Here is a 12,948-nt window from a genome sequence, read left to right as displayed (position 1 = left end):
ACGCCCCACAAATGATTCGACTCCCATCCCGCTTACTCCCGCAAACTGCAGTTCCCCTCTGTCAAAATTGTCTTAGATCAGCTCACCAGGCCAACAACATGGACACCGCTCCCGTGCATGAAGACAATCAGTATCCGGATCCGCAATCACTCGGCACTGTTCTCATAACTGGAGGCGCCGGAATTGTGGGATCCCACCTCGCAGAGGCCTTTGTAAAATCCAACCCAAAGCCCGCCAAAATAGTCGCGACATATCACTCCCAGAAAGCAACTCAATTTGCATGTCCTAGAGTGTCCTATCACGTCTGCGACATCACTTCAGCAGACGAAGTCTCGAAATTGCTCGACGAGGTCCGACCCACTCTCATTATCCACACCATATCCCCGGGCCCATGGGCATCTGCATCGCTGCAACACAAAATCAACTACGAAGCCACAGAACAGCTCGTTGAGCTGGCGAAGAAGCATCCTTCAGTGCAAGCATTCATCTACACGAGCTCCATCTTCGCGGTTGAACTTCCCACCACCCCACCTGATGTTCCGCTCACTGAGGAGACCGCAAAGCTGAACATTCTTGACTCTTCCCACTCAATCACAAGCGCCTATGCTCGTACAAAAGGAGCCGCCGACGCCTTGGTGCTTGCTGCAAATACCGGCCGCTCCCTGCCTCACAGCAATCTTAACGATACTCAGTCCTTCTCCGGGCAGCTACTCACATGCACCCTCCGCATCGGCGGTCTCTACGGTGAACGCGACGAGAAAACCCTAGGCGAGATGCTCAAGCTCGTCAACACTTCGGCTACGCGCGTGCAATTCGGAAACGACGAAGCGTCAATGAGTGGACATACACCGAGAACGCAGCAATAGCGCACGTGCTTGCTGCACAGCGCCTTATGAGCCCGATCACGACTAGCGACGACCCAGCGCTGAAAGTTGACGGCGAGGCCTTCTTTATCTCCGACGGCATGCCGATGCCGTTTTGGGACTTCTGCCATCGTGTGTGGAAGGAGGCAGGTGATAGACATCATGCTTCCGAAAAGCCTTCGATAACGAAGATTCCGTTTGGGATGCTAATCCCCGTGGTGCAAGCTGTGGAGATGGTGGTGGGGATTTTGAGGCCTGGAGGGGATGAGTTGAAGCTGAATAGTTGCCATTTGAAGTTCATGCGAGCGGGCTGTAGGGTGGATATCAGTAAGGCGAAGGCGCGGCTCGGGTATGAGCCCGTTTGTGGGACGGAGGAGGGGATAAAGAGAAGTGTTGAATGGTTTATGAATGCCAGAAATAGTAAATGACGGCGTAGTGTTCCGGAAATTCATGGTGTTCGAATATTTGCCAAAGCTGCGGTGGATCGTTCTGACGGTGAAGGAGGTGATGCGCATCATCACTGACATGTCATGAAGAGGACAGCTGTGTGAACGATCCGGAAAGTGTGTGTCAGAATCAAGTTATTTGGCAAATGGTCTTGAAGGTCTCCGACCAAATGCATTTTGCTGCACTCTCAATGCATTCATTGTCTTTCTTTATCTTGTACATCACATTGATGGAGCGACTTCTCCTCAGAAACGGGTCTCTGACACAGCATGTACCAATCCTTCGCTTGGTTCCAATCAAAATGATATCAAAATGGCAGCCCACTCATATAATATAGAAATTCGTAATGAGCCACAGACGCTTGCTTGCGGGCGTAAGACTCGCGCGTAGAATACACGCTCACATTGTTTGCAGAGGTGGTACATCTCATTGTATGGTAGAATCTTTTGATTCTGCTGATCCTGAAACTCGGTACAAAGCGCTTGAGAGATATTCCATAGACGTTTACTTCTCTTTTTATCTTGCGAAAGGCAAGGTGTCATCATCTGATTTTTGCATGATCCGACAGAGCACAACTTTAACCTCAGGATCGGAGTGTACACCAATTCTGCCAGACATTCTCTGTTTAAAGTGGCAATTGACGCAAGCTCTTATCTGACGGACGCGCATAAATTGTTTCCCTCTCTGATGTGTTTTTCTTATGATTTCTTTGGTGATATTAGCTAATTTTTCACCGCCTTAGGTTCACTTTTGTGTTTAGATTTTAAGGGATTGTTCCATAGCAGAAAGTCTTGCACATTATGGTCTCGACATTCGTTGTGCCAAACTTGTCTGTCGATATCCGCTCCAGAGTCTCCATTAGAGATGCGCTATCAAGATAGTCCAGAACCGTCAGATCAGGCCATTTGCTTAAACTGCGGAACTTCTGATACTCCTGTCACCGAAAGACATGATATCCAAAGTACTGAAATTTGGTTGATCCGGTGTGGAAACGTAGAAGGAACTTCATGTAAACATGGTCTCGACGTTTTCCTCGATGTTCGTCTGCGACTTTTCGCTTCTCTCTGCCGGAGTACTCCATGAATCGGCCCGGGATTGTATTTTCTTAGAGACATACAGGTTTAAGCCAAGCGTTTCCAGAAGAGCTCCCACATACTGAATGGGTAGAGTAGCCGCGGGAGCAGGCAGTTGCATAGCTGCGAGGGTATTTTCTACGGCAATCTAGGGAGCGAATCGTGACTCTCGAATTCTCGGTACCGAATATAAATAGTGGGAGATGAGATCTCATTGGTTGAAATCATCTCTTTTTTCAAATTTTTATCCTGGGATATATGGACGCAGGACCATATGGAAGATTTCGTGCGGAATGATTGTGGCAGTAAAAAGTTGGTGCAGGCAGCCACATGGTTTTCGTCGATCTTCAGCCTTCCTCTCACATTTCATCGCCGTTTTTGCTTTGGTTTTATCTGAGTAATGTTTGCACTAGACCGGGGTGATGGAGGAAAGAAATGAGGAATGGGCGGAATAATGTTCCTTGGTCAAATGTTTGGTGGGGTTTGGGAACATAGTGTGTCTCCGCGAGGTCTCAAGTTCTTCCACACACATCGGCGTCCATGAATTGGGGTTTGGTTATCCTTTTCGCGTTTTGTGGAAAGGTTGTAGTGGACAGGAAAGAGATCGAGGAAGGTTGGCGGAGCTTTTATGTTGGCTCTTGTGTAACAGTCAAAAACACGTGGGAATGCTTGTCATGTTTCGAAATCTGTTAAAAGGCTTTTGTGTTTGCGCCGATGATCATCGGTCAATGCAGTAATGCTGATTATCGTCACCACTGAGTCTACTTCTCCCGAGTTCCTCATAGGGGCACCGCCGCACCATCACCCCTCAAATCGCTAGCTCCACTCCACACCCTAACTCCATCGTCGAAATGCTGTCTGATTATCTGGCCTCTGCCAAACATTCCCCTTCCGTATCCCTTCAATTGCTTCACACTGTGGCCTAGCTCCGCCAACTCTTTCACAACCTTCTCATCGATTCCCTCCTCGATGTAAATGGTCGCATCAGTCATTTTCCCATCATCGCCTGGCATACCGCCTCCGATGCAGATTCTCGGCGAATCAAGCGCAGCTTGCGGATGAAGCTTGAAAACCTCCTGATTCAACAGCACCTGGACATGGCCTTGAGGCTGCATGAAGCCACCCATGACGCCAAAGACACTGTGAAGAGACTGGTCCTTGGCAAACGCAATCAGACCAGGGATGATCGTGTGATAGGGCCTCTTGCGCGGAGCAAGCACATTGGGATGCCCAGGAGTGAGACTGAAGTTTGCGCCTCGGTTTTGCAGAGTGAATCCGCAGCCCTTGGGGATGATGGCTGTGCCGTAACCACCGTAGTTGCTGTTGATGAAGGAGATGGCATTGCCCTCGGAGTCGCTGGCACAGAAGTACACCGTGTCGCTCTGAAGGTGTGCTGGTGAGCCGTGGATGGGTGCAGAAGCAGCTTTCTTCGGGTCGAAGAGCTTAGCTCGTTCAGCAAGATATTCAGGGGAGATGAGTTCGGCAGAGGGGACTTTGACGACATTGGGATCGGTGACGAACCAGTGCGCGTCGGCAAAGGCAATGCGGAGGGCTTCGATGACAGCGTGGAGATGCGGCGTGCTGTTGTGGTCCTTGTGCGACCACTTCTGAATCTTGCCTTGCTTCTCGAGCTCTTGAAGTATGCCGAGTGCCATGAGAGCAACGATACCCTGGCCATTGGGAGGGTGTTCCCAGAGTTCGATCCCGTGGCCTTCCGTAGCTTCGCCCACACCTTGCCCTGTAAACTTCAAGGAAATAGGATCAACAGGTTCTGATCCAGTTTCTCCATGATGCTTGAGGTCGTCAATGGTAATGTGACCTCCCAGATCTGACACCACCTTCACGAGCTGTTCTGCCACTTCGCCTTCGTAGAAACCTTTCTTGCCATGCTTGCCGAGGAGCCTGAAGGTATGTGCTAGAGTGGGCATTCTCATTACCTCTCCTGCTTTGGGGGCTCTGCATCCGTCTTTTGCTGACGGGTCCTTTTTCAACATCTCCGCCCCATTTGGAGATGCTCGTTTGATCTGTGATTCACTGGCCGCCCACTGTCGACATGTTAATTCTCAGGGTCTGGAATGAAACCGCAAGACGCTTACAAAAGTAGCTGAGAGTTCAGACACTGCGAACCCATTCTCCGCCAACTCTATCGCCGGGTGAAGAACCTCCTCAAGCGTGACTTTTCCGCTGCCGAACCTCTCCACCACATCTACCCAACCCGCAGCCGCTCCAGGAATAGTCACAGCATGGACACTGTCCAGGGGTATATGACCGCTCTCCCCATCTGGAATATTCAAGTCTTTTCGGATTCGCTCAAGCGTGACATTCTGTCCAGATCTTCCGGAACCATTCAATGCATGCACCTTCTTCGTCTTGGCATCGTAGAACAAGCAGAACAGGTCACCGCCGATGCCCGTGGAGCCTGGTTCGGTGACATTTATGGCCGCTGCTACGGCTACTGCTGCGTCCTAGGAGGAGTTAGTAAGGGGTTGGTAGAGCATTGATTACGTCATACAGCTGCATTTCCCCCTTTTCTCAGGATTTCGATGCCTGCAGCAGAGGCAAGAGGTTGAGTGCTTGATACAATGCCTTTGGTACTGTGAACGACCGAGCGACGACTCGGGAAGTGGATGAATTGTGGTTCTGGGTGAGGGTACACGTTGATACCCATCTTGTAAGGCGGGGTGGGTATCTTAGGATTACGGGAATGCGGGGAGAAGTCCACTTGACTTTGTGTCTAATTGAAATTCCAGTCAGGTCTTTTATATTCCACGTAAATCAAAGTGACTCACCCTCCAGAATATCTCAAGAGTTTGGTCTCTGTACTTTTCCGAGATTTGAATATGTTGTCCGTATTTCAAGGAACAGGCGGCTATTCCCGGAAGCGAACATATTCACGGCCTACTACGCATCCAATCATTGTAACTAAATTACCCCTAATGACACATCTATTTTCATATGAGCGTAGAGAAACCTAGCGATGTGTCATCCAAGTTCCTAGAAGGGAAAGCCGGAGATCGATAGAGTCTTGTCACGTGGGGGAATGACGCGCCAAGCCGAGGTCCATTTCCGTGGTCGCGTCCGAGGTCGGAAAACTTTCATGACGGTTTCTCAACATTCCGAGAATGACAACCGCGCCATGGATATGCCGCACTTGTCTCTCACGCTTTGTTAGGCCATTGGCAAGAAGCAATGCTCGCTTTCAGAGCACCCGTTAGTCCCTTTGCCCTCTTTTCCGCTTGACATTTGCTCATCGCTGTAGGATCCTCAAAGGAGACGATCCCAGCGGGACTCCTTGCACGTGCCCGTAATATCGCCATTGAGCATAAACAATTGACAGAGAAGCTTGCAAATGGCTTTGATGCGCGTGCGGCGAAGAAAATTGGCGAATACAGTCCCATCGTGGAAGCGTTGAAAGCATGGGAAAAGGCAAATGAGGTCCGTAATCAGCAGCGTTCAAGCAAGAACGTGATTCCTTCGTTTTGATTAGCGATACTGACATATCCTGAAGTCTGTTGGGGAGCTAACCTCACTTATCCATGACCCTGAAACCGATGCTGAGCTGCGTGAGCTTGCTGCGGAAGACCTAAGTGCAACACGAGCGACCCTCGCGGATGCGTCTCAGTCTCTCACTACATCGCTTGTGCCGGTGCATCCTTTCGCACATCTACCGTGCTTGATCGAGATACGCCCTGGAGCTGGCGGTTCGGAAGCCGCGATTTTCGCCGGAGACCTCTTGCGCATGTATCAGGCGTTTTGCAACCGCAAAGGACTACGAACGATGCTGCTGAAGTATGAAAATATAAACGGAGGGCAGGAAGCCGGAATACCATTATCAGAAGCCATTCTCGAAGTTGGCACGGAGAACGCTTATGGTATGTTCCGGTGTGAGGCAGGCGTCCATCGGGTACAGCGGGTGCCTGTAACCGAGTCCAAAGGACGGACACACACAAGTGCGGCTTCTGTGCTTGTCCTTCCAAGTATAGAGGAGAACACGCTCGGTGAAGAGGACGTGGATGATCCGGAGAGCGACTACTATATCGACCCGAAGGAAGTGAAGACGGAGGTTATGAGGGCGCGGGGCGCTGGAGGACAGCATGTGAACACTACGGAGTCTGCAGTGCGTCTGACACACATACCCACGAACATCGTGGTCTCCATTCAGGATTCCAGATCACAGCCCAAAAACAAGGAGAAGGCGTGGCGCTTGCTACGGTCTCGTGTGGCGCAGCTCCGGAGAGAGAAGAGGGAGGAGGAATTGGCAGCCATGAAACGCAGCGTGGTGGGGGTGGCGAAGATGGGTCGCGGCGACAAAGTTAGGACCTACAACTGGGGTCAGCAAAGGGTGACGGATCATAGGAGTGGCACCACGGTCCACGATCTGAACGACGTTATGGACGGTGGTCAGACCCTCGAGAAAGTCATGGAGAGCGTGCGCAACTGGCTCATGGAGCGCGATGTCGAAGCCCTCCTCGCCGAGGAGTCGTCGAGCAAGACGTGACGGGAACATCCCCCTTCCAACAATTCGGACGAACGCGTGGAGCACGGGAGTGACGCTACTAGTCTAAATTCTGTCATGAAAATTCAATGCTACGCCCGGCTAGTTTCCCTCGCGAAAGGATTACACCGAGCACTGTTCCTCCTTTCACCCGCGTCTATACAGTGGACTGACTGATTTTCTACTCCGCTGGAAATGTGTACCGTCATCTCTGAGGGCGTGTCGCCAGAGTGTTGACCCCTAAGGCAAACTGGACTGAAGCCCTCATGCTTTGTGGACAACATTTGTCTCTTTCAGCACCTTCACCCTGCCCGCTGAAAACAATGTAGATTCGATTGGCACCAGACAACGATCATATTCCGGATTGGGGCAGATCGAGGTATGCCTTCTTTGTTGGTCTTTCGATTTATTTGTTCCCTAGCTCAGGCACTTGCGTCCCGCCAGGGACCGACAATTAAGGACCGAACCAATCCTCCCATGCAAGCCGGCCTCAAAAATCTGGTTGCGGACGCCATTTCTCCTCCTCCCATGCGGCTTGCTGGGCTGGCTTCTGACCCGTCATGGCCTGGGAAATGCACATCCTAAGACCTATGGCACCGGATGGCTTCACTGACAGGACCGTTCACTCTGAGCGGATTGCAGGAGAGAAAGAAATGATTATGCTGAAAGACAGAGACTGACTATCACTACATAATTGCAGTCTATGTTCGAACCTACCTTATGCGCACTTCTTTGTGCCTACATAGTAGTCAACGGTTCCAAGCTCCACTCAGCCGATAATCAATCGGATTCGAATCACAAACCGTACTAGGCCTTCTTCAGACCCACATTTTCCAAGGTAATGGAAGAGTTACGGGTCGTGAATATTCGGTCGAATAGGATGCTGTCCGCATGCGGATTGCTGTGGTTGGTCCGCTTTATGATATGCTACGACTCGATGCTTAGCCGTGAATGGCGATAACTTGACGTTCTGAGGTAGCATCATCAGAAACCAGCGATATGCTCTCCAGTTGCGACGGTCTCGCCGACCTGGCGGTGTTGACTATCTGCTGCTAATGATGTGTTAACCGGTAGGTCCAAGGGATTGGCCAACGGGAAGTTGGGAATGCCCAAGCTACATCAACATGGTCGAGTCAGCCCGATGTTCAACTGGGATGCACCACAAGCTCGAACATACCGTTGAGAAACTCTAACAGGTGCATTCAAGCTTTCCCCGCATAGTCCCATGCCGAGCTAATGCCGCTACCCCGGATTTTCAGCTTAGCTCTCAGTCACCCGCCCTAGCACAAGGCTCACTGACAACAACTGCGCCAGTCGAGACCACCAAAGGGATTGACTTTGTATGATGCGGGGATCTGTCCGGGAAGGAATATATGATGGACTTGCTTACCCGTCTACCTAGGGTTCCTGTACTCTGTGTTCCCTACCTCTCTTCCTTTCCATCCTTCAATTCCTGCGGTCCTCTTCACATACACGGCTTCCACAATGGCAATTGATCATGCTGCAGATCCGGTGAGGGACGAAGAGACGCAGACGTCCGAGAAGGGCACTACCACCTTCATCGAGAATGCCGATGGATCCCAGGCGGAGAGCTCCCTCAACCTGGAGAAAGAGCGTACGCTTGATGGCATCGATATACAGAACTCTCGGGCTTTCCTTGGGGACGATTCTGATGGCAAAGTCACCTGGACTGTCCGCAGTATCTTTGCCGCTATATTCCTTGCTGGGTTGTACACAGGTAAGTCCATTTGTACCAGACTTGATAATCACGGCCGAACTGACATTGGGTCAGGGTCACAGATTATCTTGTACTTTGCCGGCGGGTCGCTATCCTTCATAGAGCACGACCTCGAGCTTTCAAGAAGAGCCGCTTGGCTGCCGACCGCAAATATCTTAGCAATCGCTGCCGCCTGCCCTTACGCCGGCTATCTACAAGACCTATTCGGAAAGAGATACATTGCGCTTTTTGGTGCAGCATGCATTTGCATTGGTTGTCTGCTCGTTGGTCTTGCTCAAAATTTCGCCTGCGCTTTGGCTGGCATGTCCTTGTCTGGGATTGGTGCTGCTATTGGCGAACTGACTGGTCTTGCTGGGTAAGTATCAAAGCAGTGGCGTGTACCATCATCTACTGACTTCTTCAGTCTTGCCGAAGTCGTCCCTGTCAAGCATCGTGGTTATTCTCTTGCCCTAGTTACCGCATTCGTGATCCCATTCTGTCCGTATTTGATGTACGTGCAGCTTTGGTCGAACAAGCCCGGCCCTGGCTGGAGATGGGGACCGTGGACATCACTGTAAGAGTCGCGCTTCATGATGTGCAGCACGAAATCTCATGAGCAATAGCACCTACAACGGGATCGTCGCAATTGGGCTTGCCCTCACCTACTTCCCCCACAATCACACACGCGCTGAGGGTTTCTCTCGTCGAGCTATTTTGAAGCGCATTGATTATCTCGGTGGTGTCCTCTCTATCACTGGCTTGACCCTTTTGTGAGTCCAAGCTGTCGGTGTTATGGTTCCCTGACTAACATGTACAAGCCTCGTTGCTCTGCAATCCGGCGGCTATACGCACGCCTGGACTAGTGCCTACGTGCTCTGCACTTTGGTCATCGGTCTCATGCTTATCTTTGCCTGGGTGGTCTATGAGTGGAAGTTTGCCCCCCATCCCATGATTCCCCATGAACTTCTCAACGGTCAACGGATTGTCGGTCTGGCTTACGCAATCGCCTTCACTGCCGGCATGAACTTCTTCTCCATTCTCAACTTCTTCCCGCTCACATTCTCCTCCGTTTATGACCCTGATCCGGTCCAGATCGGTCTGAAGGGTCTGCCGCCGGCTTTCTCCACGACCATCGGTGCCGTTGGTTTCAACGCGGCGCTGTCCAAATTCCCAAACCGGAACCGTGAGATCCTACTCATAGCCGTCCTCTGCATGACGGCTTTCGGTGGAGCCCTCTCTGCCAGCACCCCTGAGAATCCCAAGCTTACAGTCGCCTTTGGCACCCTAGCCTCTTTCGGTGTCGGCGGCGTTCTTGTGCCTGCTGCCACCATCGCAATGATCGTCACTCCCGATGCCGTCATCACAACCGCTGCAGCCCTCTCGCTCAGTATCCGTACCGTTGGCGGCTCCATCGGCTACTCAATCTACTACAACATCTTCGCCTCCAAGCTGGAGTCCAACCTCCCCAAACTCGTCGCCGAGTACGCCATCAAGGCTGGCCTTCCACTCTCGTCCGCGGAAGCCTTCGTCGGCACCTTCCTCGCTACACCCGAGAGAATCGCCGAAGTAGAGGGCGTGACGCCTGGAGTTATTGCCGGCGCCACTAAGGGGTCGCAGTGGGCGTTCAGCGAGAGCTTGAAGTATGTCTGGTTCACGTCGATTGCGTTTGGGTCCTTGGCGGTGATTTGCGTTCTGTTGCTACCGATCACGAAGAAGTATCAGACGAATCGTGTTGCGGTGCAGATTAAGTGAGGGGTTGGGCGAGGGAATGGGAATGGGACGGGAAGGGGATGGGTGCGACTGGGGTTTATGTATAAGGATGGAATGGTTCACGGATTGCTACAATGATTATGATTGGATTGACTGATCTAAGTTATGCGTATGTTTTTGAAGTAGGATATTAAATTAGAGATGTCTGGTTATGATGTCGCGTTTGCGTAGCAGTGCTCTGCTTGGTGCGCGTGTCTCGTCATGTTATGTATACACCTCTTCCTGCTCATGAACGTTGCCGAACGACACTGGTGTAGAGTACTTTCAGCCTGCGATATCTGCCCCAATGATCCACTTCCCCGTTCTTCTCTACTTAAAGCTAGGCGGATATCCCATTACGCTGGGACAGACATGCTTTGTCTCCATCATGCTTACCATGATGATGAATATCATCATCATTATTAAAGGTATCACCACCCCAAGCCCGGTGCCGCAACCCAGGTCCCAACCAAAGACGTATCCAGCAGACCGAACTCAGAGATCTCGAAACATCTTAACTGAAGAAGTCAATCTCCGCCCATGCAAGATAGGCCGCTATGAGTTTAGACCCGTATTTCTAGTCAAGTGGAGTCATTTTGACGGGCCGGATGAGTTTTTTCTCTTCTGTTCTGCTTCTAGGGAAGATGTCTGTCCATTCTATGGTGGTAGGATATTTTGAAAATACCGGAGCGCTTGACCGGGACATCGAATGTATTCTTTTGGGCTTGGGAAGGCCGAAGCCCGGCATCGTACATCTTTCTTTCTTGGGATTGGGAAGACACGGCTGTTGGTGGTGCGGACATCTCGGGCATTTCACCGAGTTTTGGAGTCCACTAGTAAGGGGTGTGTGGACATTAGATACATGTTGGCTTTTTCATTGGCTGGGTTCTCCGTAGGTCCAACCAGAGCGGTGTTTGTTGAGAGTTTGGTATCAATTAATGTGTTTCACATGAGTGTAAATGGGTTCGAGTGTCTGTTCCTACGCCCTGCGGACATGAGCCATTTTCTCGGCTTTTGGAACGACAAATTTCTCGGTGGGCAACATGGCTGCCGAGAATGTTCTATTTTGAGTTTCTGGTTCGAATCCGCGTTTTTGATTGTTTTGGAAGGGAGTGAGCGCGGACATTTGTTAGCTCGTATGTTATTTTGATCTGCTTGAAAACGCTCCGTCAATGGTGCCGCTATAGAGCATGTTGCCTCGCAATGTTGTTCAACATGTAACATTGAAAATCGTTGTCGGAATGGAAGATGGAACAACGTTATCATCTTCCCGAAACATTGGTATTCGACTTGTAGAGGAGGAAAGTCACTGGGAACCATTGGAACCGCGCATTTCGATTTCGAGGACGTCGATGGCATATGATATGGTTCCCAGCGTTGTTGAATCTGGAAGAGGGTACTACATGATCCATGACGACCCGACATTTAGTTTTGAGTACTATTTCAAAGAAGAATTCTTCACGTGAGTTAGTCATAGGGGGCTTGGAGTGCATGTTGGTTGACGTGGCCATGGAGTCTTTTGAGGTAAGATTCTGGTTGCGAACGACGGCTTCAAGCGGAGGACATAGTAGATTCCGAATGTGAGTTTATTCGTTTCCACTGCGCGGATCTGCGACTCATTCTGGAATGCTGTCGCGAATTTAGTTCGGAAGAGGGCAATTCCCGAACTGCATTCATTGGCCGAGAGTTCTTTTTTGACCCCAGTTTCAAAGAAAGGCTTTCCACGTACAAAATGTGACTTGAACTCTCATTTACTAGATTGAACACTTCTTTCTGTGCTTTATATCGCGGACGTCTTCTCGTGGCCAGAAGTCTTCATCTGAGGTTCAAATCGTCCAGGTGATCCATGCCCAGTATGGGGCTCCAATGTAGCGATGGGCGGGGACATTCACTCCCATTTGCGTAGCTTTTTTTCTTAGCAATCTCCTCATCCCATTTATCCCCTTTGATGCCTTCCGGGGCCATCCTTTGGGTGTTTTCAAAATTGCAAACGAAAAAATATGTTGACAGTTTTGGTTGAACATGTTGGCTGGAAGTAGATGTTCTTCGGTTGGATGTGATGGTTTATGAAGAAGGCCTTGGTGGTCGGGGCATGAGCACTGCTCTGGCATATTGGATCCGGGGATTCCTCAGAGCTGCCGGACCGAGACGTGCTGGCTCTCCATGACTGAGGGTGCGCCAGAAAAATTTTTTCGTGTAGTTGTAGCTTCCGTCAATCCTGGGCTGCCGTTGAAATCAGGCGAGTCTCCTTCTTCGTCTGTTAGGGTATGTTCTTGCATTTCTGTGTTCGCTTGCACTTTGAGAGAAACCTGTGGGTTGACGCGGCCGGTTGACCTTTGGCTTACTGGTCTGGCGTACCAAGCCATAAGGGATTGTGAGAGAGCTTTCGGTGTAGACGGAAACGCCAGCAGCACAGTTGGCGGACATTGCTTCGATACGACTCTGGTTCAGAAGTCTGTTAAGGGACATCATCTGCACGGATTGAAATTGAGCACAAAAGTCAATCCCGCAACGTAAAAAACGTGGCGGACATAGTTGCTGTGCTCCATAATTCGAGAGCTCCTTATTTTAAAAGCGCGGACAAGGAGTGAAACATCGTGCGTC

The 12,948-nt window shown here is 50.7% G+C and overlaps 4 protein-coding genes across 4 annotated transcripts; 3 read left to right on the top strand and 1 right to left on the bottom strand.

The window, feature by feature from the left end:
- Window positions 1-38: 38 nt before the first annotated feature.
- EI97DRAFT_433129 (NAD(P)-binding protein) lies at window positions 39-1,330 on the top strand. Its single transcript, XM_033798327.1, has one exon. It carries the CDS (start codon window positions 99-101, stop codon window positions 864-866), a length of 768 nt encoding a protein of 255 aa, XP_033654454.1. The 5' UTR covers window positions 39-98; the 3' UTR covers window positions 867-1,330.
- A 1,750-nt stretch (window positions 1,331-3,080) lies between these two features.
- Window positions 3,081-5,355, bottom strand: EI97DRAFT_418040 (gamma-glutamyltranspeptidase). Its single transcript, XM_033796943.1, has 4 exons — window positions 5,173-5,355; window positions 4,896-5,117; window positions 4,480-4,848; window positions 3,081-4,428 (listed from the first exon to the last, which is right to left on the bottom strand). Exons 2-4 carry the CDS (start codon window positions 5,049-5,051, stop codon window positions 3,163-3,165), a joined length of 1,791 nt encoding a protein of 596 aa, XP_033654453.1. The 5' UTR covers window positions 5,052-5,117; window positions 5,173-5,355; the 3' UTR covers window positions 3,081-3,162.
- A 52-nt stretch (window positions 5,356-5,407) lies between these two features.
- Window positions 5,408-7,070, top strand: EI97DRAFT_325070 (release factor). Its single transcript, XM_033794720.1, has 3 exons — window positions 5,408-5,593; window positions 5,643-5,818; window positions 5,892-7,070. The coding sequence occupies exons 1-3, from the start codon at window positions 5,506-5,508 to the stop codon at window positions 6,879-6,881; spliced, it is 1,254 nt and encodes a 417-aa protein (XP_033654452.1). The 5' UTR covers window positions 5,408-5,505; the 3' UTR covers window positions 6,882-7,070.
- Window positions 7,071-8,363: 1,293 nt separating this feature from the next.
- EI97DRAFT_376753 (MFS general substrate transporter) lies at window positions 8,364-10,347 on the top strand (the record flags this gene model as incomplete). Its single annotated transcript, XM_033795571.1, has 5 exons — window positions 8,364-8,616; window positions 8,671-8,971; window positions 9,020-9,169; window positions 9,219-9,365; window positions 9,414-10,347. 5 exons carry the CDS (start codon window positions 8,364-8,366, stop codon window positions 10,345-10,347), a joined length of 1,785 nt encoding a protein of 594 aa, XP_033654451.1.
- Window positions 10,348-12,948: the final 2,601 nt, after the last annotated feature.

The sequence above is a fragment of the Westerdykella ornata genome (assembly GCF_010094085.1).
Source record: "Westerdykella ornata strain CBS 379.55 unplaced genomic scaffold EI97scaffold_9, whole genome shotgun sequence".
In the NCBI taxonomy this organism is placed as follows: Eukaryota; Fungi; Ascomycota; class Dothideomycetes; order Pleosporales; family Sporormiaceae; genus Westerdykella; species Westerdykella ornata.
This window is presented reverse-complemented; position numbering and strand designations above follow the sequence as displayed.

What these genes read in the sequence shown, in the direction of transcription:
- EI97DRAFT_433129 (XM_033798327.1), top strand. Translation starts at nt 99, where the DNA reads ATGGACACCGCTCCCGTGCATGAAGACAATCAGTATCCGGATCCGCAA.
- EI97DRAFT_418040 (XM_033796943.1), bottom strand. Translation starts at nt 5,051, where the DNA reads ATGGGTATCAACGTGTACCCTCACCCAGAACCACAATTCATCCACTTC. An exon ending in GAAAAGGGGGAAATGCAGCT is followed by an intron (nt 4,849 to 4,895) that starts GTATGACGTAAT and finishes AACTCCTCCTAG; the next exon opens with GACGCAGCAGTAGCCGTAGC. An exon ending in CTGAACTCTCAGCTACTTTT is followed by an intron (nt 4,429 to 4,479) that starts GTAAGCGTCTTG and finishes ACATGTCGACAG; the next exon opens with TGGGCGGCCAGTGAATCACA.
- EI97DRAFT_325070 (XM_033794720.1), top strand. Translation starts at nt 5,506, where the DNA reads ATGACAACCGCGCCATGGATATGCCGCACTTGTCTCTCACGCTTTGTT. An exon ending in TGCTCGCTTTCAGAGCACCC is followed by an intron (nt 5,594 to 5,642) that starts GTTAGTCCCTTT and finishes TCATCGCTGTAG; the next exon opens with GATCCTCAAAGGAGACGATC. An exon ending in CATGGGAAAAGGCAAATGAG is followed by an intron (nt 5,819 to 5,891) that starts GTCCGTAATCAG and finishes CATATCCTGAAG; the next exon opens with TCTGTTGGGGAGCTAACCTC.